General features: G+C 40.0%; 1 protein-coding gene across 1 annotated transcript in view; it reads left to right on the top strand.

Annotated features, from left to right (window-relative positions):
• The window catches only part of HSD17B4 (hydroxysteroid 17-beta dehydrogenase 4), a 90,658-nt gene that overhangs the window by 57,904 nt on the left and 6,609 nt on the right, over positions 1 to 26,145 (top strand). Inside the window, exons 18-23 of the mRNA XM_059416072.1 lie at positions 5,763 to 5,832; positions 6,422 to 6,528; positions 7,597 to 7,683; positions 10,281 to 10,367; positions 11,973 to 12,111; positions 21,113 to 21,240. Of these exons, the coding sequence (XP_059272055.1) occupies positions 5,763 to 5,832; positions 6,422 to 6,528; positions 7,597 to 7,683; positions 10,281 to 10,367; positions 11,973 to 12,111; positions 21,113 to 21,240 (618 nt within the window). The remainder of the gene's footprint in view (positions 1 to 5,762; positions 5,833 to 6,421; positions 6,529 to 7,596; positions 7,684 to 10,280; positions 10,368 to 11,972; positions 12,112 to 21,112; positions 21,241 to 26,145) is intronic.

Here is a 26,145-nt window from a genome sequence, read left to right as displayed (position 1 = left end):
ATCCTGTGTGTTGCCTGGGTATTCCTTCTTCCTTCACTCATGTAGCTGTTCTATGGTGGCCGGTCCAGGAGGTTGAAGGTCTTACATAAGTTTAGGTCTTCATGCTGACTTCTGCCTGGAGTGCCTCTAAACCCCACAAGGGCTCTTGCTTCATGTGATGGCTCATCTTCCAGGGCCTTTCTCTATAGTCCTCAAGGGAACCAACCTCTCTTCAGATTTCTGGCACTCTCTTCTGTGTAGCTTTCCTCTCTCCCTTGCAGTCACATTCCAGCTGCACAGTCTCCCAGAGCTCTGATCTTTTTCTCTTTAACTTGTTGAGATTGTTTTGCTCTGCTTGGCTCTCCTTCTTTGCCCTGCAGTCTGGAAAGTGTTGTCCAGCAAAGAGCTGTCTCTTCTATCAAGACACAAGACAATCTATCAAGACGTCGAAGAACAATGCATCCCTCCCCCACATAAAATTTTTCTTTTTCTTAGTTTTTTTTTTTTTTTTTTTTAAGATTTTATTTATTTATTTGTCAGAATGAGAGAGAGAGTGAGAGCGAGCGCAGGCAGAGGGAGAAGCAGGCTCCCTGCCAAGCAAGGAGCCGATGTGGGACTCAATCCCAGGACGCTGGGATCATGACCTGAGCCGAAGGCAGCTGCTTAACCAACTGAGCCACCCAGGCGTCCCCTTTTTTCCTAGTTTTTGACAATAGAAGGGATATTTTGTCATGGCCACAAGTGGAAGTCATAAACTTTCTCTTTGGTACACACCTTTTTATATACCCTTTGTGCCTCATTTTCTTGCTTATTACTCTATGGTTTTCCAGTTTTTATCGTTGTCTTTTGTTTTCTGCCTGTTTCCTGTATTAAAGAGCCTCTTTTATTTTATTGTTTCTCTTCTCCCTTTTCCCCATTTTTTGAGCTGCATTAATTTTACCCTTTCAGAACATTTAACAGGTATATATTCTTCTTCTGCTGTTGTCCCCATCTTTGTTTTAGTCTTAGATTTGCAAATGAGTATATCATTCCTTTTGCTAAGTGTTGCCCTGTCACCTCCATGTGGATAAAGCTCCTGCTGTGGAAGGTTCCCCAAGAAGGGCTCACATGTATTGTGTTCCTTTGGCTCCTGTGTATTTAAAACTGTTTTTCTATACCTTAGATTCTTGAAGAACAACTTGGTTGGATATGAGGTCTTAAGGATATGAAGTCTTGAGTTTCTCAGAAATGGTGTTCCATTGTTACTTTGCTCTCATATGTGGCTTTTGACAATTTTGATGCCAGGCTAATTATCTTTCTCTAACTTACTTGGTCTTTATCCTTGAAGCCCTTAGGATATTTTTCTTTTCTTTTCTTTTCTTTTTTTTTTTTGAGAGAGCTAGTGAGTGTGCAGGCACTGGGGGAGGGTGGAGGGAGAGGGAATCCCAAGCAAGCTCCATGCTCAGTGCATAGTCCGATGTAGTGCTCCATCTCATGATCCCGAGATCATGACCTAAAATCAAGAATTGGATGCTCAGCTGATGGAACTACCCAGGTGCTGCTATTTTTCTTTATCTTTAAAGCCTAAATAGTTTAACTGTGCTGTGTCTCATTGTTGCCTATTCCTGGTCAATTTCCCCATGCCGCTGGTAGGTCTTTTGAATAGGTATATTTACATCTTCTTTTCTTTTCAGCAAGTTTTCTAGGATCATAATTTTAAATAGTAGTTCTCATTCATTATTTTGTTTTTCTTCTTTAATTACTTTAATTTTATGTGTGTTGGATCTTATTCTGTCTTCTTTTAGCCCCTTGTCTCTGCCTTTCTTACTTCTCTCTTGGTCTCATTTCTATTCTCTTGGTTCTTTCCCTCCCTTTCTTTTATGCCCCTTATTAAATTTTGATTTGAATATGTTTTCCTTGAAGCATCTTATAATTTTTTAAAATATTGTATTTACTTGAGGCGGGGCGGGGGCAGAGTCAGAGGGGGAGAGAGAGAATCTCAAGCAGACTCCCCACTGAGGGTGGAGGCCCATGCGGGCTCCCTGACGTCATGACCTGAGCCAAAATCAAAAAGTCAGATTTTTAACTGACCAAGCCACCCAGGAGCCTGTACACATCTTATAATTTAGTCTTCATTACTGATGGAATTCCCCCCTTCCCTTTCTTTCCTGAGTTTAATTCTGTCTTATTTCATTCCTTCATGTTTTTTGTCCATTTGATATTCTTGGCTTTTGAGTTTTAGATTCATGGTGTTTGTTTCATATCCCCAAATGCTTGAATGTTGTGTTAGAGTTTTATTCTGTTTAGTAGTTGTTTTGTTTGGGGAGATTTCATTTATTGTAATGTTTTGGTTCTTACTTCCTCTTTTAGTCATATAGTAGCTTCCTACAGATGGACGCTGCTTCCCTCTTTGCAATTTATGGTAACATTGATAGTTTATGAGATGATCTCGTTAAGGAATTCAGGATCTCCTGCTTCTGTCAATGTGGCAGAGTGTGTTTTCTTTGAGAGATGGCTTTTTGGAATGGGACAGTGTCAGGAGCTGTTTTACTAATAAAATTTTTCTAGTTCTCTTTATCTTAAATTTCCTGTCTTGCTGCTTTTCCCCTACATTATCCAGTCTTGAAAGGGGACTTCTTTGTTTTATCCTCTTCTCCCCCAGAAATGTTGCCTTTCTGGACTGCCATTTGGAGGCCGATGCACTTCTAATTCTTTTCTTTGTAGTCAGTGCTCTCATCTTTCAGGATTCTCCTCAGTACCTTTTTTTTCCTCAAGGGGGACTTTCTAGAAATGATTTTTCTTTCTTTTCTTCTCCTCTCTTCCATACTGCTTCTGTGCTCCCCTGGTTTCCCCCACTGCTCTCTCTAGTAGCCTTGAGAGGATGCTCAGAGGGTAGCTCTGCTGGAAACTGGTGCTTATTTTTCTGTTTACAGCAATTTGAAGTTCACAGTGTTCTCTGTCTTCGGTTACACTGTCCGTAGTCTTGGGATCTGTGCAGTTTTATTTGTTCTTCGCGGTGATCTGTATGCTCTTTTGGAGTGTGTGTGGATTTGACAAGTACACATTTCTGAGCCTTTTGATTTAGCATTTAGTTTAGCTTCATGATACAATTTTTAAAAATAAAATTAAGAATGAATTTACTGGTATGTTGAGGATCCTCCCACTCACATATAATATACAAGTAAGGCTGTTTATAGCTGTTTCTCTTAGTTGCGTGTGTATGTGTGTGTTTGTGAGTTTTAGTGATTTTTGTATCTAGACAGAGATGAAACATAAAACAAGATTTCAGCTTTCCTTCTGAAAGTTGAAATATGAGTGTCCAAAAATTCAGAATGTAAGCCTTGACAATGTTCCTTATTATTTGGAAAATGGTTATTTGGCATTTATGATTGAATTTAGTAAAACATCCAGTCCCTTGACTTTAGTCATGGTCTCATGATGGCTCTGTTCTATCTTTGCTTTCTCTGCCATCTATAGAAAGCAGTACTATCATTGAAATAATATGAAAATTTTCATATTCCTTTAATAGGATTTCTTTAGGAGAATTAGTTGTTATTCGTTTATAGGAAGGATATCTGTGGGTTAAGAATACTGGTACTAATCTTAAAACTTGGTTGTCATATCCTTGTACACAAACACTGCCGTAGGTGACTGATGTCAGCCTCCTGTGACCATCTCAGGTAACCTCAAGGAGAAATAAAGGAGAAATAAAAAGGAGGAACTAGAAAACCAGTTAAACTGAGACATGCAAGCAGTATTTTTACCCATTCAGATATATAGAAACATCATGTATTAAGATGACCACAGTCATCTTTCTCGTATCTGCTTAGAAATCAGAAAACCTTAATTTTTACATTTGTAACAAATTATACCTTGTGACATGCAAGTGTTCAGAGAAATGCTGGCAAGCACGTGTTCCTTTTCCTTTTGTATATATGATCCCCTGTAGTTGACAAGCTTTGGGACAGTTCTTCAGAGCAATCTGAAAGACTGCTTCTTTCAGAAAGGGTGGAGTCCTCGGTAAGACAACGAATAAAGCATTTATTCACCTACTTTGAGCCTGGCTTTCTTTCAGCCCACATACTGTTGTTAATGCCTTTTAAAATAATAATAATAGCTCACATTTGTTGAGGTATAAATATTTATCAATGATAATGCTTTGTAAGAGGTGTATTGCCTCTCAATTTTTTAAATGAGGAAATTGAGGCTCAGGGTGTTTAAGGAAATGTGCCCATTAATGACAGAGCCGGATCTGAACCCAGGTCTGTGCGGTGTCAAAGCCCGTGGTCCATCATGTTGGACAGCTTGCTCTTCAGGCTCTGAAATGAATCTTTGTTTTCATTTCTATGCAACACAGTCCTGCGTATTTGCGTAATGTTTTGTTGTTTGCCAAATGCTTTTTAAAAATGATCACTTAATCCGTTAACATATTACACAGAATCTTGCAACTATACTATATGATATCTTACACTACGATAATTGTTGATTTGTATTTAGTGAGTTTTAGAAGGTCATATAAAGGGAACAATGTTGAGCCATTGAGAAAATGAATCATTTATAGAACTATGACATGGAGTGATGGAGAAGCGAAAGAACTTATTAAAACTGTACAAAGCATATTTAAAAAGAAATGGCATTTTCCTGTACATTATGGAAAATGTTTTCTAGAAATGAAATGTATTAAAAAAGAATAATCAATAATTAAAAATAATAAGAATCTGGTAATTAAGAAAGTCATATATGCTGGCATGATGAGTCTTTGTGCAGCATTTCAGTAGACTTGAAAAGTCTGAGGTAGCAACCGATGGGAAAGGGCAGGCATACTGAGACAGATCCCATAGAGATACTTGGAATACTTACTGTTGGCTGTTTGTCGAGTCTCTCCCCATCAGTACTGAAAAGTACTCTCTGGCTTGAACAATAAACAAGTTAAATGCTGGGAGCTATGGCACCTTTTTCCCTATTGTTTTCTGTATCTTTCTGCTCATCCTACCTCATCAAAGTGAAGAAGTGACAGGAAAATCTGGACTAAGCAGAAATTTCATCTCCCTGGCAACCTTTTCATCTGTTTTCTTAAAGGCTGAGCTCGTGCTTGGGATTTGGGGTACCAGGATGGTGAAAGTCAGCGGTCATCTTTTTTTTTTTTTTTTAAAGATTTTATCTATTTATTTGACAGAAAGAGTTCGCAGGTAGGCAGAGAAGCAGGCAGAGAGAGAGAGATTGATATTGAGATTGAGCGAGGAGGAAGCAGGCTCCCCGCCTAGCAGAGAGCCTGATGCGGGGCTCGATCCCAGGACTCTGGGATCACAACCTGAGCCTAAGGCAGAGGCTTTAACCCACTGAGCCACCCAGGCGTCCCTCGGTGGTCGTCTCTGGTATTTATGTGTCTAGTGTTGGTTTACAGGCTTCAGTTCAAAGTACCCCATTAAGAAAGTTGGCCTAAATTTTGCTTGGTTAGAAGAGGCTGTAAATATGTACCTTATCTTCCTAGTGTTTTAATGAGAGTAGATTGACAGAGTCGTTTCCGTGACTTGCTCCTGACCCGGATGTAGTTCATTGCTCCCCTTCCCATTATCTGGCAGGTTCCCTCCTCCCCAGCTGGTTTCAGTGGCAGGTGTTTCAAAATGTATTTGATTTATAGCTCCTCTTTCTGTGTTAGAAATGTTATTTTTTTAAAATCAGAGCTTCAATTAGAATACGTTTCTTATATAATAACCGACCATATATCCTGTTTTTCTTTTAATATGTTCTTAGAAACTAGTTATTGAGAATAGCTTGTTACTTTTATAATTTCTTCTCCACAGGCTGCTTTGTACCGCCTCAGCGGCGACTGGAATCCCTTACACATTGATCCTAACTTCGCTGGTTTCGCAGGTGAGTTGCTCATGGTACATACCCATGAGAACCCACTAGCTCCATCATCTGAGATACATTGCTACTTAGGAGAGCTAGTTTGAGTAATATCTTAAAAATAGGCCTCTCCTAACACATTTATGCCCAACATCGGGAAGGGCAGGATGTAGTGTTCAGAGGAGGGTATGCTTGGAGTTCATAATTCGGATGGTGGAGGATGGAAGTGAGCTCAGGGTTTCAGTGGGATCATGTGGGTACGTGTCTGAGTTACCCAGACAGGCAAGGACGTTGGAGGAGAGAGCAAGGGACTGAGAGGTGAGGAAGGATCGTCTGGTACTGAAACCAGTGTGCAGGAGTTCAAGGTTACAGCCCCAGCTAACCAGAACAGTTCTTTTTGTTCCCACCTCTCCAACATGCGGTCTTTTCTTGTTTCTTCTCAGTTTGTTTATTTCATAGTTTCACCCCGGAAGTATTTTTTACAAACTCTTTTCCACCTTGCTTAAAATAGATAGTATAATTCATGTGAGTGCTGTTTGAAATCCTGAATTAACTATCCTTGGCTTTTAAACAGGAAATGTGCCTCTGTCTAACCGAATTCTCTTTTATTTAGGTTTTGACAAGCCCATATTACATGGATTATGTACATTTGGATTTTCTGCCAGGCATGTTTTAAAGCAGTTCGCAGATAATGATGTGTCGAGATTCAAGGCAATTAAGGTATATCTGTATTATTGTGTAATTTTTTAATTATTATTGTGTAATTTGAACTTGAGTTCATTCTTTATTTTTAGAAAAGAAAAGGAGTTTTAGTGACTTTACTTAATATAGGTAGTGTACTGAAACTATATACGTTTCTTTTATTTCACTGACTTGGCCGTCAGCACGTGTTCCTATTGTAACTGCAAATATCTCTCACGCTTGCACTGTGAGGGATACCGTATGCAATTGTAATCTCAGCAGCATACACATGTCAGCCTATATGCATTAATAGAAACTTGAGATTTATCTTATAAAGTTTTTTTTCACTGTTGTGTAATTTGCCCTAACTTAATGAAGAATGTTAAGTGACTGTGTTAGAACTCTCATAAACGTACACCTATGTCAGCTTGATGGCTGCTTACTGATTTGCACATTTTCATCCTTTATAAATTACCAAAACCCCCCTAGCTCTGCACACAGTACCTTTGCAGAGGTGTACACCAAAAGGCAGACACTGAAAACAAAGTTTAAGACAGGGAGCTCCAGAAGCTTTTATCGATTTGTGCTCCATGCAGCAGTGAAAATGCATTTTCTGATATGCTACCTGTAAGAACACTGGTTATTTTCATGATTTTCATTTTGTTTTAACTACCTGTATGATTATGTCCAATGTTCACAGAACAAATACAGTGGTATAGAAAGTGAGGAGATAGAAGTGTTCATTTGTCCTGCACGCCCCCCAGATCTCACTCCCCAGGCTCACGGGGTACCACTGTGGACCCCATCTTTACCTTGTTCTGGGGGTACCTGTATCACTCTCCTCATGATGATGCTTCTGTTTCTTCATTAAGATTAAAGACTATTTATGGACTCTTTATTTTGGAAAATAAACTAGCTTAATACAAACTGTATTCATTGTCTAATTTTAATTATACTTCTATTTGTGTTCCTTTATGAACTGAAATGTATTTAAACCTCTCTTTTCTTCCTTCTATGTTCTCTAACGTCCATCTGAATTTCTTTCCCCACAAACAGGAAGGTTTCATTCTGAAACTCGTGTAACCCCCGAACTCATTTCTTTTTAAGGTTCGTTTTGCAAAACCAGTGTATCCAGGACAGACTCTACAAACTGAGATGTGGAAGGAAGGAAACAGAATCCATTTCCAAACCAAGGTATGAGTCATGCCGTTAGAGGTTTCTTGTTTTGTTACTAGTTTCCCCACCCCCCGGAACCTTGGTCTGTGCTCTAGCATTCTTTCCACGAGTGCTGTGGGTATGATGAAAAACCTAGAAGGTTTTTTTTTAATCAGTGGTAACTTTTAATTGAAAATAAGATGCCTATGTACCTTCTTTTCTATTTTGTTTTACTTTCTTACAACGATGGTGCCTGAAGGTAGGAGTGGCACAGCTATTTGGAAAACCCAACCAATGCTGTCTTTTTGGCTCAGCCAGTCAATCAAACTGTTGTCAAAATATAATCTTCAGAATATTAAAGGCATGACTCTCACACGGATGTAGAATGAAAATACGACAGAACTCTGTTTAATTGCTTAATGAGGGAACTGGCAAGATGATAAAGCTGGTTTACAAGAGAATTAGAGCAGCAGTGTTTGCCTGGTCCAACAGGAGCTGCTCTCAAATAATCTTGCTGAGTTAGAGGCATGACTAATTAATGTCCTACAGAAAAAGTAAAACCATACCCTTAATGGTTAGGTTTTCTCCTGGACAGAAATCATGTGCATCTCGATCACAACAAAATTCAGAAATTAACACCTTTTGTCACAGAGGTTGGGCCTAATTAAGAGCAGGTGACAAGACAAAAAATAAGTATGCCTCCCTATAAAGAGCTAGGTGGTGTTTGGATGAGGCTATTAGCAGTGTTCCAGTAAAATACTAAAGGACAGGCAATTCCCCCTTTTTTGGTAAGCTTTTTAAAGATAATTGTTTTTAACATGGTTGACCAGACTGGAACTTTTTTGGCCCATCATTCTGTACTTGTTAAAAATCAGATGATGTGTGTTGAGCAGTATAGACACCGCCATGAATAATAATAATAGCTATTAAATACTCTGAGTAGGCTATACCGTTATTTCTGATATGCCCAAGAACTCTCCATTCACTAAAAGAAAATCTAAATACTTGCTCACGATCACACAGAAAGTGGCCAAACTGGGAGACACCCAGGTCTTCCTGGCTCAAAGCCCCACTCTCAGACCCTTGTTCTTCTTACTGTATCGCAGTTTCTTTTTGCAGAACTCAGCTCTCTGTGGCTGCCTTGCTCCTCATGATTTCCTGCGGCTTGCAGTGTCCCATTCCTGCTGAATTTGTGTATACCCTTCATTTCCCGGGGCCTCCTGTCTTCTCGGCTTCTTTTCAAGCTCTCCCTTGCCCTCAGAGGCAGCCTCTTATTGCTCACTCCCCTTTTCCTGCCCCCACAGATTCACAAGTGGCCTTTCTCTGAAATCCTCTTGTGGTTAATGTTTGTGCCACCTCTTCTGGAGCCTTCCTATTTTCTAATTATTTTGAGTAAGCTTTATTTTTTGAGTAAGGTAATGAAATCTATAAGTGGTAAGGTCCATGACCACATTACAGGTTTTTATTTTCCTCAGTTGCAGGAATGAACAGCATAGAAATAATCTCCATGGATACAGACTAAAGGGCTGAGAATTCAATATCTAAATAGAATTCCTTCTTGCCATTTTGATAAATTCGAAGCATATCTTTCTATTTTTTCTCTGTATTCACCTTTCCCTCCCAGTGATCAGAGGTGTTCTTTCCTGTTTTATGTAGGAATCCTTCTTTCCTTCCTTCCTCCCTCCTTCATGTTGTATTTTAAGAAACATTTTTAAACTAATGTTCCACAATGACATGCTTGGCTTGGTTACAGGAAAGGAATTTACTAAAGTGTATTTTGTTCATACATTGGCTCTTTCCATGCTTTGCACTGTATATAATTAGAGATAAAATGAACAAATTGTTTGAAAGATCTTTCTTCTGAAGTACGATGGCAAGTGGTCAAGGGAGAATGATCTCAGTTGTTAAAAATCCGTTTTTATAAATGCTTCCTTAATTTTTAGACCCAGTCTTGCCCATTGGTAGCAACACCGTAATTTTATGAAAGAGTAGCCGTTGGAATAATTTTAGATGAAGGATGAGGGATTCGAATTTGAGTTCCTTTCATGAGTGTTTTGATGAAAGTCTATTTAAGCATTTAGTTTATGCCGTGTGCCCTTTCTACTTGAAAGAAGAGCTAGAGTTATTGCTTAAAAAGGATTACTGTGGTCCGTTCCGGCGGACTTTATTCTCTCTGAATAGAACAAATGCACTTCGAGCATCACTGTGTCATGTGGGTACTCTGCCATGCATTGTACTACTTACTAGAATTCAACACTCCTCGCCCTAGCTCCCCATGAGACACACTTAGGTTTAAAAAGTAATTTCCCCAAATACCAATGCCAAGGATTTGCCCCAGGCCATTTAAATTAGAATTTGGGAGATGGGACCTGGTCATAGGTATTTTTTAAAAGGGTGCCAGTGGATTCGACAGTTAGGGTTAATAACAGTTGTATTAAAACAGCAAGCCTTCGTGTTTGTTCATCTTGACATTTAATTTATAAACATGATTTAATTTGGATTCTTATTTTCTTATGATGATGATGAAAGATTGCTGTTTTCTTTTAAATGACTGTATACTGTTTTGCAACGATACTGTGTTTTCGTTGGAATCATCAGAGTGAATTGGTTTTTTTCCCTCTTACATCTCTTTTAAGGTTCAAGAAACTGGAGACATCGTCATTTCAAATGCGTATGTGGATCTTTTGCCAAAATCTGATACTTTAGCGAAGACACCCTCTGAGGTGGGTTGTAGAAACTGGTAGCCAAGTCATTTCCTGATTGATGAGTTTCAGTTAAGATTACTTTTATTTTATTTTATTTATTTTTAAAGATTTTATTTATTTGACAGAGAGAGAGACAGCAAGAGAGGGAATGCAAGCAGGGGGAGTGGTAGAGGGAGAAGCAGGCTTCCCGCTGAGCAGGGAGCCGGCTGCAGGGCTCGATCCCAGGACCCTGGGAGCATGGCCTGAGCCAAAGGCACATGCTTAACAACTGAGCCATCCCGGTCTCTAAGATTACTTTTAGAATGTTCAGGCTGCTTTTGACAAGAGCTTTGAAAGATTTTTAATTCTTGAAGGACGTTGATCTGAAACTGCTTCAAGTAAAAGGAATATTTGACAGTTTAGGAATTTCTTTAACTTATTTTTTTAAAATTTTATTTATTTATTTATTTGACTGACAGAGATCACAAGTAGGCAGAGAGGCAGGCAGAGAGAGGAGGAAGCAGGCTCCCTGCTGAGAAGAGAGCCCAATGTGGGGCTTGATCCCAGGACCCCGGGTCATGACCTGAGCTGAAGGCAGAGGCTTTAACCCACTGAGCCACCCAGGTGCCCCTCTTTAGCTTTTTTTAAGGAAGGTACTGAGGTGCCTCTCAAGAGAATATAATTGATTTTTCTAGTTTTAGAGTAACTGAAACCGTCGTTTAATGAGAAATCTTTTTTTTAATTTTTAAAGATTTTATTTATTTGTCAGAGAGAGAAAGAGTGTGCACAAGCAGGGTTAGGGGCAGAGGAAGAAGCAAGCTCGCCACTGAGCAGGGATCCCAAAGTGGGACTCTATCCCAGGACCCTGGGATCATGATCTGAGCTGAAGGCAGATGCTTGACTGACTGAGCCACCCAGGCGTCCCGGTCGTTTAATGAGGAATCTTAAACTAAAAATATTCTGGAGAAAAATAGAGGAAAAGTTAAATATCCCTGTACCTTTGCTTGATTTAAAGATTTGTGTAAATCTGTGTATGCAAATATAAAAGCAATAGCTTGTATTATTTATTAAAACATTTCTGTTATTCTTTCTTAACAGAGGCTTTTAATACAAATGTTTATATTCTTGATCTTCAGAATAGTAACCTTGTAATATTGAGGTTCTCAGACACATGATCTTTAATTTTCTGTTGTAAGCTACACCATCACCTAAAGCCTGAATATTAAGATCCCTTTTAAGAAGAATCTAAGATCAAAAACTTAAGTGTTAGATCTACAAGGAGTTGCAGGCTGCACTTAATCCCATTTTACAAAGAAAGAAATGAGATCACAGAGGTTGATTGATTTGTTTAGTATCTTCCTTCTCAAGTTAGTTAGGACACAGGTTGTCTAGCTCCTAGGGTACTTTTAAAATATTATTTCTGAATGCTGATGAAAGTAAAATCCTCTCACTAAGACTGAGGTCGTGGATGACATCAATAAAGGGAAGAGTGAAAGGAGCCTGGTGTGAAAAAAATGAGTTTGCCTTATTTTAATGCAGATTTTTAAAAAAATCACTTTATGGCACATACACATTTTGTAATCATTTTTTCCCCTTGAGTCATTTTTACAAAACTTTTCAAGTTAAATTTTTTCTTTTTGCTAGGGCGAGGAGCTCCAGAGTACTCTGGTCTTTGAGGAGATAGGTCGCCGCCTTAAGGATATCGGGCATGAGGTGGCGAAGAAGGTCAATGCCGTATTCGAGTGGCATATCACTAAAGGTGGACACACGGCAGCCAAGTGGAGTAAGTCCTGTCCCTGACTTTGCACTGTTCTGAGGTTGCTCTTAGGAAACAGAGAGAGGGTATCCTTCTTATCAGAAAGCCTGTCTCTTTGAAGGTGGGTCAACCCTGCCTTCATGTGAAATACCAGGTTTCAGGGTACTCAGAAGACGGTGTATTTCAGGGATGTAAAAGAATCCATTAAAATGAGAATACCTCTTTTAAAGATTTTATCGTAATACCTGAAATTTGTACTTAGAAACGTTCATGGTAGGTAGCTCTGTGCATCTTTAATTTGTAAACGTCCCTTTCACAGAAAGCAAGGTCAGACGACATAGTTTTAAGTCATTGTACTTTGACGCTCTCAAAATTGTTTTCTTTATCCCAAAATATTAATAATTTTCATTATCACCTTGATTACCAGATTGCTATTTAAGACTGCCTTTTCAAGTGCCTTGGAAATTCATGTGTTTTACTCCCCACTACAACTAATGATTACTATAAATGCTCACTTAGAGCAGAAAATTAAAATACATCTTTCAATCGACTGAAACTTTTTGAAATAGTCTTCTGTTTGTTACATATTCCTAGAAAAACATTTTGAGGTTTTGTTAAACTGATTCTGGATCAATGTTAACCACCTTCTTTCTAATTGACAATTGTGGTTTCTGTTAAGCACTGTGTGTTGATGACCTGAAATTGGATAGTTAAAAGTATGAAGAAGAAAATAATGATCTAATTCCACTACCCACTACTCACATCCTGATGTTTGTTCTTCTGGAGACACTATGCTTCTAGGAAGTTAACTCAAAAAATGGTGGGGGTGGTAAGGCAGAAACATTAATAGGAATTTAATCCCCCAATCTCAAAGCGTCTAATTTTTTTTTCTCAGGAATTTCATAGACTAGCGCTGTGTGCAAGTGTTATCATGTGCCTTTCTTTCTTCTTCTTTTTTTTAAACTATCTTTCTGTCTTTCCACGATGGAAGTCAACTTTTTCCCTAGGGATGAACGTAGAAGTTGAGGGACAAATATAAAGCACAGGCTTTTTGAAGCTATTGGTTGAGGAGAGGAATGACATCTCTAAGAGTGAGAAGGTGCTGGAACCGTGTGTCTATCACAGTTGGCGACCAGAGAGCCCTGTAGGGATTGACACAGCGTTCATGTGATTCCCTCATGGCAAAGAGAGTGATCTCCAGTTTAGTGTTGGTAGCTAACTCAGATTTTCCCCCTTATCTCGGTGACACTTTCCTTGGAGGCAGAGTTAGAAAATGTGTTTCCCTTTACAAGTGACCTTCAGTTAACTTAGAAGGGTTTTTCTTCACATTTCCACTGGAGAAATGGGAACATCAATATCCTGTTAATAACTACTTATTATTGACATGTCTGGTGGCTTTGGCTTGGCTTACATCTCTTCTGTACCACCTTGGTTATTGAAGCTCATGGTCACGTGGGATCTGAAAGCTTTCTCTGAAAGGGTTCACTGTTCCCTTTGGTCGTCTGCCTGTCAGTTACTTGGTTCTCACTGGTGTTATAACTGCTTTCAGTTTGGGCTGTTGTTTTCTCCCAGGCTTTGTGTCACTGATGGCAGCAGTAGCAGCTGTCCAGGCTTCTGGGCTTATGGCATCTTAGAGAACAACTCCGTGTTGACATCTTTTCATCTTGTTGCTTAATGACATGAAATTGATGATTGAGTGCTTTGATTTAGGGAATAGATAGCATTTTTTTTTCATGAACAGTTTTAGAAATATTTTGTTTAACACTTCAGTACCAAATATTTTGTATTTTATGGATTTATTTGTTTATTTGAGAGAGATAGAAAGCACACGTGTGCAAGCCGGGGAAGGGGGAAGAGAGAGAAATCCTCAAGCAGATTCCTGCCAGGTGAGGAGCCAGAGGTGGGGCTTGATCCCAGAACCCTGAGATCATGACCTTAGCTGAAATCAAGAGTCGGGTACTCAACCGACTAAGCCACCCAGGAGCCCCTAAATATTTTGTATTTTAAATTGCTCTTAGTTGTCTCAGCTTGATTCATGTCTTGCTGGGCCAGAACTGGTTGCAGAGACTAGGCTGAAGCTCCTCAGCTCACTTTGGCTGGGCTTGGGTGTCCCTGAAGTTGCACAGGTGACTGTGCGAATCTCAGAATCAAGGACTTTTGGCTTAGTGGCCTAGGAGATGCGTTTTAACCACAGATCTTGGACTGTGCCCGTTTTGCCTTCTGTCCCCCACCATGCCATCCACACACCACCACCGCCAAATCTATGGAGCAGCATGTGGTTTGAGGGCGGGGAGAGTAAGGAGAGTCTTTTTTTTTTCCTTTTTAATTAATTTATTTATTTTAGAATGGCAGGGAGGGGCAGAGGGTGACAGAGAGTCCCAAGCAGACTCCCTGCTGAGCATGGAGCCCCACATGGGGCTAGGTCCAATGATTCTGAGATCATGACCTGAGCCAAAGCCAAGAGTTCTGCGCTTAAACGACTGCACCATCTAGGTGCCCCAAGGAGTGTCTTTTACAACCAAATTAGTGTTGGTCTAGGGAGAATTAGGTGAGTTGTGGTGTCCATGCTGGGTCAGGGTTAGTTTGGGCTGTGGAGGAGGAGTCCTAGCTGTGCCTTAGAGGTTTGGGCCCCCTGAGGCCTGTCGTGCCTGGTTACGCAGGAGCAGGAGGGTGAAGGCCAGTGTGGCCTCTGCCTCACTGGGCAGAGATGACTGGAGACAGGCTGGAGAGCCTGTCCTTTCCTTTCTTGCAGGCTACGAGCACATAGCAGAGAGGTGCAGGCCCTGGGTCTGCCTAAGAAGAAGCCAGAAGCAGGGTCTTGGTGAGAACTTAGGGGGAGGGAGCCATATCTTGGAATGGTCACTGCACCTCCTTATTCTACCTCTGGAGACAATGTTTTGTTTACCAACTATAAAACATTATGGTCCACACATAGTGCTTCTTTACATAGATAGAAATTAAGATAGAAGCATATTTTCCTTATTTCATTATTAAAATTATATTATTATATGATGTATAATATATAATTACTACATAATAATATATAAAATAATAATATTATAACATGTAACAATATAATAATATCAAGGACAAATGATCTTGTTATGTCTTTTTTTTTATTACTCTAAGATGTAATTGAAAGCCTTGCTGTGTTTGAACACCCGTTTTCAAAGATGCTATGTCTTCAGGTATTTTACCCTTTTGAATAAAGGTTATCCTGGGCGCCTGGGTGTCTCAGCTGGTTAACCATCTGCTTTCTGCTCGGGTCATGATCTCAGGGTCCTGGGATCCAGTCCGGTGTTGGGCTGCTTGCTCAGCTTCTCCCTCTGCCTCTCCCCCTGCTTGTGCTCTCTCTCTGTCGAATTAATAGATAAAATCTTAAAAAAAAGAAAAAGAATAAAGGTTATCCTTTGGCTTTTTACTTTACTAGGGATTTTTTGATTAGGTTGCAAAGGTGCAGATGGACATCAGCTAGAGAAATAAATCCCCGAATTTCCTTTGAACAGTTTGTTGCTTGTTACGGTTATCTTACTGTGTTATGATCATTTATAATAATATGTCTCCTCCTATTTGACCTTGGGTTTCAGCCTGAGAAAGAGCTACAGATTAATTTTTTTTTTAAAGATTTTATTTATGTATTTGACAGAGAAATCACAAGTAGGCAGAGAGGCAGGCAGAGAGAGAGGTGGAAGCAGGCTCCCTGCTGAGCAGAGAGCCCGATGTGGGACTCGATCCCAGGACCCTGAGATCATGACCTGAGCCGAAGGCAGCGGCTTAACCCACTGAGCCACCCAGGCGCCCTGCAGATTAATTTTTTTATTGCTATATTCTAGTATAGTCTACAACACAGTAACCTCTTTGCATGTATTTTGTATAAGTGCTAAAAGCCATGTAGAATGTGTAGCCTTAGATGGAAAGCTTTTTCTTTTTAGAAAAAGGGCTGAAATTAGTGCCTTTCCCTCTCTTAAAACAATAATGTGTTGTGTAGATATTGTCTATTTAATATGAGTGAAACATTCAGGAACAGTGTGATACCACTAAAACCTTTTATAAGTATACAGTGTAGCTTGTAAATATTTATTACTATTAACTTCTAAAGCCAGCGAAAAGTTGTTCTGATAAACTGTCTAGATCCCATTCTGTTCTGAGCAGCAGTTAAAATTCAAAGGAAATGAAGGATGACCAGAAGGCATAAAGAAGGTAAAGAATCAGAGGCTTTATGTAGCCTGCTCCTTAAAATTTAAATATATCTGCTTCCTTCAGCAGCTCCAGAAACCAAAAAGTCTAAACATGAAAAGGTGGTTTTTGTTTCTATTTTTTTTTTCCCCAACTCACTGATAGCAAAGCCTGGCTGGAACTTCAGTGGTGTAAACAACTGTCTTATCTCTCACCCAGGGAAGGAATTGAGTACAGAAATCCTGTATTTGTTTATAGAGTGTTACATCATCGGAGCTTTTCCATACTATGTAAAACACGTTTTATACACCATATTTCCTTCCTGAAATCTGAAGAATTCTGAATTCTAAAACACATCTGGCCTGAAGGAATCCAAATAAGGAATTCAAACCTATTCATATGTATAAATAATTCTGAACAGAATAGATAAGAGACATGGAAAAGGTGCTGCCGGCTTTCACAGAATGGGAGGATTGGATCATTCAAGTAATAATTGAGCGTTTATGTTTACTATGTGCTAAGTTCTCTGTTAGGTTGCAGATTACAGATATGAAAAGATAGGCTTTTTCTTTTTTTTGTCTGTGGGAATAACGCTTAGAGGCAGGTGTGCAGGGAAGTTTGAATATAGAGGTTGAAGAAACAAGGTTTGTTGCATTGCAGATGAAATGAAAGGAAGAGCCTTTGGGGCTGGAGTTGTGACTCCATTGCCAGATGTGTGAAACATGGGCGAGGAGACCATTTAGGGAGCAGGGGATAAGCCCGGTGCTCGTGCTTACCCATAGCCGACTGAGATCTGGACTAGGCGGTAGGAACGGTGGGCCTGGAATGTGGGAGAGACGTCAGCCAGTACAGACTTGGAAACCATGCTCAAGGAAATGGTGGTTGGAACTCAGAGTGTTAGCTTTGCTGCTGTGCTCTGTGGTCTGCAGGAAGAAAATGGAGGGAAATCCCTAGTGATCCTGCACAAGTATCTGCTCTCAGCTTATGGCTCCAGCATTTGCATTTGTCTCTAAATAAAGTGAGCATCTTAGAATGTGGCCCGCGGATCGTAAATATGCAATTTCTTTTAACTTTAGTCCAAGTAAGAATCTGTTTGTTGTTCGATTGTATCCAAGGGCTGTAAAGTAGCTTTAAGAACAGTAGCTTTTGATGGAGACAGATTGATTTTTGTGTAGTAATGACACAGTGCTGCTGAGTAAAAATATGTTCCATTTTCCTTAAGATGATAGGTTTAAGCTGGTTGGTATTGAACGATTTGGCAGTTTTTCCCCCTCACGGAAACTGAGTTTCTTTTCATGTATTTGTAGTCTTTTCCATTATAGGAACACAGTTGGAATTGGCATTTATATAGCAAGGTGTAGACATATAATGCAGTATTGCTTTCTGTAGCTAGTTGAGTAATGAGGTTATTTGGGTCTACAAAATACATACTGACATTAATGGTGTAGAGCCAAGTCTACATGTTTGGACCAGACCCAGGCATCCATTATGCATTATGTGACAATATTGGATGAAGATGTTCTTTAAATGTTAGAGGTCATTTGTTTTGGATCTTGGAGATTGGCTGGAATGTGGGAGATTCAGCAACTGGTGTTCTTTTAGGAGCAGAATACATTCATCCTGGAGGACTTGTTGGTCATTAGAACCTATTTTTAGCTCCTGGGTTAGTGCTTATGGCCCTTCTAGCCATCAAACCAATTCACCTTTTAGGGTGTCTCAACTGTGATAGAAACCAAATCTTAAGGATGCTGGTTCCACGTTTTGCATTGGGATCCAAAAGAGTTTCATGTGTTTGCAGAAAAGACTTGAAAGGTGACCTTTGGAAAGAAATACGGTGTCCCGTCAGGAATGGGGACATGTGTGTTGAAGTGACATCTGCTTCGGCTCCATTCCCTTAGCAGCAGTGGTGACTGCTTCCCCTGTCACAGCTTACCCCGTGACTGCATAAAACCATTATCAATATCAGGAAAGTAACATTGATACAGTATTATTTAATCAACAGACCTTATTATTTCACCAGTTGTCCCATTAATGTCCTTTATAGTCAAAGAATACTAATAGTAATAATAATAAAAATAATAATAGAAATGGAGAAAGAAAAAGAAAGAACTACCTGGGATCCAGTTTGGGATCAGATAATACATTTCATTATTAGGTCTTGTTAGCTTGTTAATCTGGATGAGTTCCTCAGTCTGCCTTTTTATGGGGGTGGGGGGGGACTTGTGAAGAGTAGAGCTCAAATATTTTATAGAATGCTGCACAGTTTGTATTTATTAGATATTTCCTCATGATTATTAGATTGAGCTTGAGTTTTTGTCAGAAATGGCACCAAAGTATCATGTCCTTCATGGTGTGATTTAAAAGAAATATCTGTATTTGACTTAAGTTTTCCTTTTGTTGTTGTTAACTGTTTTTTCTTTCTTAAGAGAAGTGCTGCTTCTTTGTGCTTTCCTAATCATCCATTAACAAATAGTTTCTAAGTACTCTCTATTCAAGGAAGTATAGGGGATACAAACACAAAACATTCTTGTTCCATCAAAGAATTTGTCATCTTAAATGAAGGAGGCATCAATAAAAGTAACTGCTTTCTGCTGTGGTATCCTTTCTAAGGTACATACATCCCAAGAGTGTCCAAGATCCCTAAATTTCCAGATGCCCTGTTCTCATCTGACATCTCTCCTTCATTAAGTGTTGTAAAGTACGACTGAAATTTTAATGGACTCTTTTAGAGCCTGAATGATTATATAAATACAGAGCTACTATCATTCATAAAGCTTTTAAAATCATTTCTACCAGTAGGAGAAAATACATGCTTTCTGTTTCTTCATTTCAGTAAGATCAGCCATGACCTTCCCATTGGCTGTAAAGTCAAGGTAGTGGTGGGTGTTGAGGCTCCCACACGTGCCATGTTGTAGACCATGACCTGAGCTACTGTGGAATTGGCAGTTCCACTCCTCTATCCCGATCGCCTGTGTCCTTGCTAAGAACCTTCCCTTTCCTAGCCTCGTTTCTGTCATCAATCCTCGTTACCAGCTTTCCACAGAAGACTTTTACTCCTCTGCAAGAGTCAGGGCTGGAAAGCTGCACGTGGAAGCAGGGGGAGCAAGAGGGCGGGTGGACGGCGACGAGCCCCCATCCGTCCGCTCAGAGAGTCACTCGCACACATGAGCGTTAAGATGTGTGCGGTCCCCCTTCATGCCTGAGCAGGTCTTGTGGACTTCAGACTTACTGTGAAGAATTAAAATCTTGAAGGTTGTCTTTTGAATTCCAGAGGTTTGCTTTTTAGAGTTTACAGGCTTTTCTTCCTTCCCTTTCCTTCTCCAGCCTTCCTGACTCCCTCCCTCCCTTTTTCTCTCTTCCTTTTCAACTCTACAAGCATTATGTGAAAAGATGTGTCTACCAGGTAAGTGCCAATAAGAACAGAGCCTTTGCTCTGGGCGCCTGACTCAGTACCTGGCGTACGGTCGGACTCCCTGGGTAGAAACTCACAGTGAAGTGAGTGAATGAAGCATACACAGCAAAAAGTTCCCCCTCTCCTTCCCCATGTAACCATTACCACCAGGTTACTACTGTTTTACCTTAGTTGGCAAAATCCTCTTCTCTCAGAGAGTTGGCGTGATTTAGTTTTCTCTCTGGAGCAAGTCTCAGTTAAGCAGCATGTAGTTAAGCAGTGAGGGGTTTCCTCACAAATGTGCCGCTTCTCTGTGGCCCTCATCTGGGAGTTCTCTCCACACTCTCAGGGGCAGCGATGCGATGGTAGCTTCTTTGCTATAGCAAGAGAGAGCGCCTTCTGGAGACTGACACCAGAGGACTGGATGACTGGTGTCTGTCACATGGGAGACAGAACTTTCTAACATGTAGCTTGGGCATCCAGCTCTCTAAGAGAGAGCCTTGAATGTGATTGTCCATCGCTTTCCCAGTTACTCAGCCTGTTTCTGGGACACTGAACACTTCTGTCAGAAACAATTAAGGGAAAAGAAACTAATTTTAATGCTTATTTGCAACAATGAGGGCAATAAATATTTTATAAATTTCAAGTGCAACAAACTGTTAAAACATTCTTACGAATCTGTTTTGAGTGTCTTGCTATCCATGACAGAACGTTTGATGAAGGCACGTATTTGAGAGGTGACTAGAGTGTGTGTGTTCCCTTCCTTCAACCCAGCCAATATGCACCTGTTTTAAAATTCAGCTTTCTGCGGTGCCTGGGTGGTCAGCTCAGTCAGTTGAGTGTCTGACTCTAAATTTCGGCTAAGTCATGATCTCAGGGTGGTGAGATTGAACCTTGTGGAGCGTCGAGTTTTCTCTCTTCCTCACCCCCTTTCCTCAGCCCCTCCCCCTGCTCGCATGCTTTCTCTCAAAATAAGTTCATTAAATAAAACGATATTGAGCTTTCTTCTTTTGTTAACTAGAGTGTCTGTATTTGAATCTAAAGGCCTTAGTCACTTAACTTCCTTATGTTATTCTATGTTAATTAACATTTAAAATGTCTGTTGTATAAACTTCTTCACTGAGGTGAAACTATTGGTCTATTTTTAAGGGGTTTTATTTTTAAGTAATTTCTGCACCCAACATGGGGCTTGAATTCACGACCCTGAGATCAAGAGTCAAATGCTCTTCCAACTGAGCCAGCCAGGTGCCCTTGATTTGACTGTTTTGAACAACTTATTTATAAAAAGCCATCTTGAAAAATAAAGGATTTTCTAAATTTTTCTAAGTGACATATATTGTATAATGTAAAAAGCACCACATGAACTTGGAAACTGTAAAAATGTTCACATTTTGGTTGGTTTATTTTACTCTCATGTTGTGCAGAAAAAAATAGACATTGCTCTCTTCCTACTTTTGACAGCTATTGACCTCAAAGGCGGATCTGGAAAAGTGTACCAAGGCCCGGCCAAAGGCTCAGCTGACGCAACCTTCACCCTTTCAGATGAAGATTTCATGGAAGTGGTCCTGGGCAAGCTGGATCCCCAGAAGGTAATGTCCCAACATGCCCAGTTGTCACCATTGCATCCTGTTGGACCATTGCAGTTTTTAACTGGCTCCCAGATGCTGACCTAGAAGACAAGTTCCTTATTGCTGTGAAGGAGACTCAGGGAGTCTCAATATCGGGGTTGACAGATGATATGTATTAGCAGAGTTCCACATAACCCCCTTTAAAACTGAGTTTCTTCTTCAGCATGGAGTAAGACCATATAAAACTCACACCTACACCTTTAAATATATTCTATCATTAGTTCAAAGGTGAAAAACCATATTATTAGTAGATATTTCATAAAATTTGAAATTCATTCCTGATGTAGAAGATTAAGAACTTGTCTTAACAATCATCACTGAAAACTGAAAATAGAAGGATAGACCAGTAAGAGCCAGTGTCCTACTTAAGTGCAGACACTTAGAGGCTTTTCTGTGAAAAATAATGACAAGGACAGGAGCACCCTCTCTGACCATTTTTAGTGAATATTGTTCTGAAGTGTTTGGCCAGTCCACAAACACACAAAATTAAAGAAACTGTTGTAATAATTAGAATGTTACTTTGATCAAACTCTCATTTAAGCTAGAAATCCTGAGAGAATCAACTACTGATTCTTAGAACGAAGGACTTTGAGCCAGTGCTCCATAATTACCAAAAAATTGCTTTCACACAGCAGCGAACCTAACTAGAAGGTATCACTGAAAAAGAAGTTGTTTATAATCCCAACCCAAACTATGGAATACCAGTGACTTCCCTAACAAGGAAAGCTTGTTTGAAGACAACTGTGCAACGTTTATAGGGAATAGAGCCACTGAATATATGAGAAAGTATAGTTTTCCTGGAGAAAAGGACTAATTTAAAGAGAACTGTCAAGTAATAGAGTAGCATCTTTGACATCAGGTAGTTCTGAGTTTGGATCTAAGTTCTGTCACTTCCTCTCTCAATCTCGATTTTCTCATTGGTAAAGTTAATACAATAATTGTAATGATCTCAAAGGCCAGTTATAATTTAGTCTGATAATATATATGAAGAGCTCAGTACAGTGCTGGGTGACTCGTGGCCTTAGTTGATTCCTTCTCAGAAATGCATTCAGCACCAAGATGGTGGAGAAGTAGCAGGCTGAGACTACTTCAGCTAGCAGGAGATCAGCTAGATAGCTTATCTAAAGATTTCAAACACCTACAAATCCAATGGTAGATCAAAGAGAAGAAGAACAGCAATTCTAGAAACAGAAAATAAACCACTTTCTGAAAGGTAGGACTGGCGGAGAAGTGAATCCAAAGCGACGGGAAGATAGACCGTGGTGGGGAGGGGCCAGCTCCCGGCAAGCGGCGGAGTAACGGGGCACAAAATCAGCACTTTTAAAAGTCTGTTCCACTGAGGGTCATCGCTCCAGAGGCTAAACTGGGGTGAAGCCCATGCGGGGTCAGCGTGGCCGCAGGTACTGCAGGGTCACAGAAGGATTGGGGGAGTCTGAGTGTCGCAGAGCTTGCAGGTATTAGAACGGGGAAGCCGGCTACAGAGACAGAGCCGAAGAGTGAGCTCTCAGCTCGGGGTTACCTTGAACTGGTCGCAGGCTCCGTGAGCTTGGACGGCCAGAGGCCAGGGAGACAGAAGTAATTGGGTGCTATTCCCTGAGGGCGCACTGAGGAGTGGGGCCCTGAGCACCTGGCTCCTCCGGGCTGGAGATTGGGAGGCCGCTCTACATTCCCGTTTCCGGAACTCTACGGAAAGCGCTCCGGGAACAAAAACTCCCAAAAGCAAACCCGAGCGGATTACTTAGCCCAGCCCCTGGTAAGGGCGGTGCAGTTCCGTGTGGGGCAAAGACACTTGAGAATCACTACAATAGGTCCCTCCCCCAGAAGATCAACAAGAAATCCAGTCAGGACCAAGTTCACCTACCAAGGAGTGCAGGTTCAATACCAAGGAGAGCAGCGGAAATCCAGAGGAGGAGCACGAACTGATGGCTTTCTCCCCATGATTCTTTAGTCTTGCAGTTAATTTAGGTATTTTTTTTTCCTCAATTTTTTTTTTTTCTCCTTCTGCTAAATTTTTTTAAACTTTTACCCTTTTATTTTTTAACGTTTTTAAACTAGTTTATCTTATATATATTTCTTTTTATATTTTTTCTTTATTCGTTTTCTTTTGTTACTTGTTTCTTTTTCTTTTCTTGAACCTCTTTTTATCCCCTTTCTCCCGCCCACGATTTGGGTTCTCTTCTGATTTGGTTAAAGCGTATTTTCCTGGGGTCTTTGCCACCCTTTTAGTATTTTAATTGCCCCTTCATATACTCTTATTTGGTCAAAATGACAAGGAAGAAAAATTCACCACAAAAAAAAAAGAACAAGAGGCAGTACCGAAGGCTAGGGACCTAATCAATACAGACATGGGTAATATGTCAGAACCAGAGTTCAGAATGACGATTCTCAAGGTTCTAGCCAGGCTCGAAAAACGCATGGAAGATATTAGAGAAAACCTCTCGGGAGCTATAAAAGCCCTTTCTGGAGAAATAAAAGAACTAAAATCTAACCAAGTTGAAATCAAAAAACCTATTAATGAGGTGCAATCAAAAATGGAGGCTCTCACTGCTAGGATAAATGAGGCAGAAGAAAGAATTAGTGATATAGAAGACCAAATGACAGAGACTAAAGAAGCTGAGCAAAAGAGGGACACACAGCTACTGGACCATGAGGGAGAATTCGAGAGATAAGTGACACCATAAGACGAAACAACATTAGAATAATTGGGATTCCAGTGAAGAAAGAGAGAGGGGAGCAGAAGGAATATTGGAGAGAATTTCCCCAGTATGGCAAAGGGAACAAACATTAAAATCCAGGAGGTACAGAGAACCCCCCTCAAAATCAACAAGAATAGGTCCACACCCCATCACCTAATAATAAAATTTACAAGTCTTAGTGACAAAGAGAAAATCCTGAAAGCAGCCTGGGACAAGAAGTCTGTACCATACAATGGTAAAAATATTAGATTGGCAGCAGACTTATCCACAGAGACCTGGCAGGCCAGAAAGAGCTGGCATGATATATTCAGAGCACTAAATGAGAAAAACATGCAGCCAAGAATACTATATCCAGCTAGGCTATCATTGAAAATAGAAGGAGAGATAAAAAGCTTCCAGGACAAACAAAAACTGAAAGAATTTGTAAACACCAAACCAGCTCTACAGGAAATATTGAAAGGGGTCCTCTAAGCAAAGAGAGAGCCTAAAAGTAGTAGGTTAGAAAGGAACAGAGACAATATACATTAACAGTCACCTTACAGGCAATACAGTGGCATTAAATTCCTATCTCTCAATAGTTACCCTGAATGTTAATGGGCTATAATGCCCCAATCAAAAGACACAGGATATCAGAATGGATTAAAAAAAACTAAGCCCATCTATATGTTGCCTACAAGAAACTCATTTTAGACCCGAAGACACCCCCAGATTTAAAGTGAGGGAAACAATTTATCATGCTAATGGACATCAGAAGAAAGCAGGGGTGGCAATCCTTATATCAGATCAATTAGATTTTAAGCCAAAGACTATAATAAGAGATGAGGAAGGACACCATACCACACTCAAAGGATCTGTCCCAACAAGAAGATCTAACAATTTTAAATATCTATGCCCCTAACGTGGGAGCAGTCAACTATATAAACCAATTAATAGCAAAATCAAAGAAACACATCAACAATAATACAATAATAGTAGGGGACTTGAACACTTCCCTCACAGAAATGGACAGATCATCCAAGCAAAAGATCAACAAGGAAATAAAGGCCTTAAATGACACACTGGACCAGATGGACATCACAGATATATTCAGAACATTTCATCCCAAAGCAACAGAATACAAATTCTTCTCTAGTGCACATGGACCTTTCTCCAGAATAGATCACATCCTGGGTCCTAAATCAGGTCTCAACTGGTATCAAAGATTGGGATCATTCCCTGCATATTTTCAGACCACAATGCTCTGAAGCTAGAGCTCAATCACAAGAGGAAATGTGGAAAGAACCCAAATACATGGGGACTAAACAGCATCCTTTTAAAGAATGAACGATTCAACCGGGAAATTAAAGAAGAATTGAAAAAAATCATGGAAACAAATGATAATGAAAACAGAACGGTTCAAAATCTGTGGGACACAACAAAGGCAGTCCTGAGAAGAAATATATAGCAGTACAAGACGGTCACAAGAAACAAGAAAGGTATCAGGCACACAACCTAACCCTACACCTAAAGGAGCTGGAGAAAGAGCAAGAAAGAAAGCCTAAACCCAGTAGGAGAAGAGAAATCATAAAGATCAGAGCAGAAATCAATGAAATAGAAAGTAAAAAAAAAAAAAAAACAATAGAGCAAATCAACAAAACTAGGAGCTGTTTCCTTGAAAGAATTAATAAGATCGATAAACCCCTGGCCAGACTTATCAAAAAGAAAAGAGAAGGTACCCAAATAAATAAAATCATGAATGAAAGAGGAGAGATCACAACTAACACCAAAGAAACACTAACAATTATAAGAACATACTATGAGCAACTCTATGCCAACAAAATTGACAATCTGGAAGAAATGGATGCATTCCTAGAGACACAGAAACTACCACAACCGAACCAGGAAGAAATAGAAAACCTGAACAGACCTATAACCAGTAAGGAGATTGAAACAGTCATCAGAAATCTCCAAACAAACAAAAGCCCAGGGCCAGACGGCTTCCCGGGGGAATTCTACCAAACATTTAAAGAAGAGCTAATTCCTATTCTCCTGAAACTGTTCCAAAAAATAGAAATGGAAGGAAAACTTCCAAACGCATTTTATGAGGCCAGCATCACCTTGATCCCAAAACCAGACAAGGATCCCATCAAAAAAGAGAACTACAGACCAATATCCTTGATGAACACAGATG

This window comes from Mustela nigripes, chromosome 12 (genome assembly GCF_022355385.1).
Source record: "Mustela nigripes isolate SB6536 chromosome 12, MUSNIG.SB6536, whole genome shotgun sequence".
NCBI lineage: Eukaryota > Metazoa > Chordata > Mammalia > Carnivora > Mustelidae > Mustela > Mustela nigripes.
This window is presented reverse-complemented; position numbering and strand designations above follow the sequence as displayed.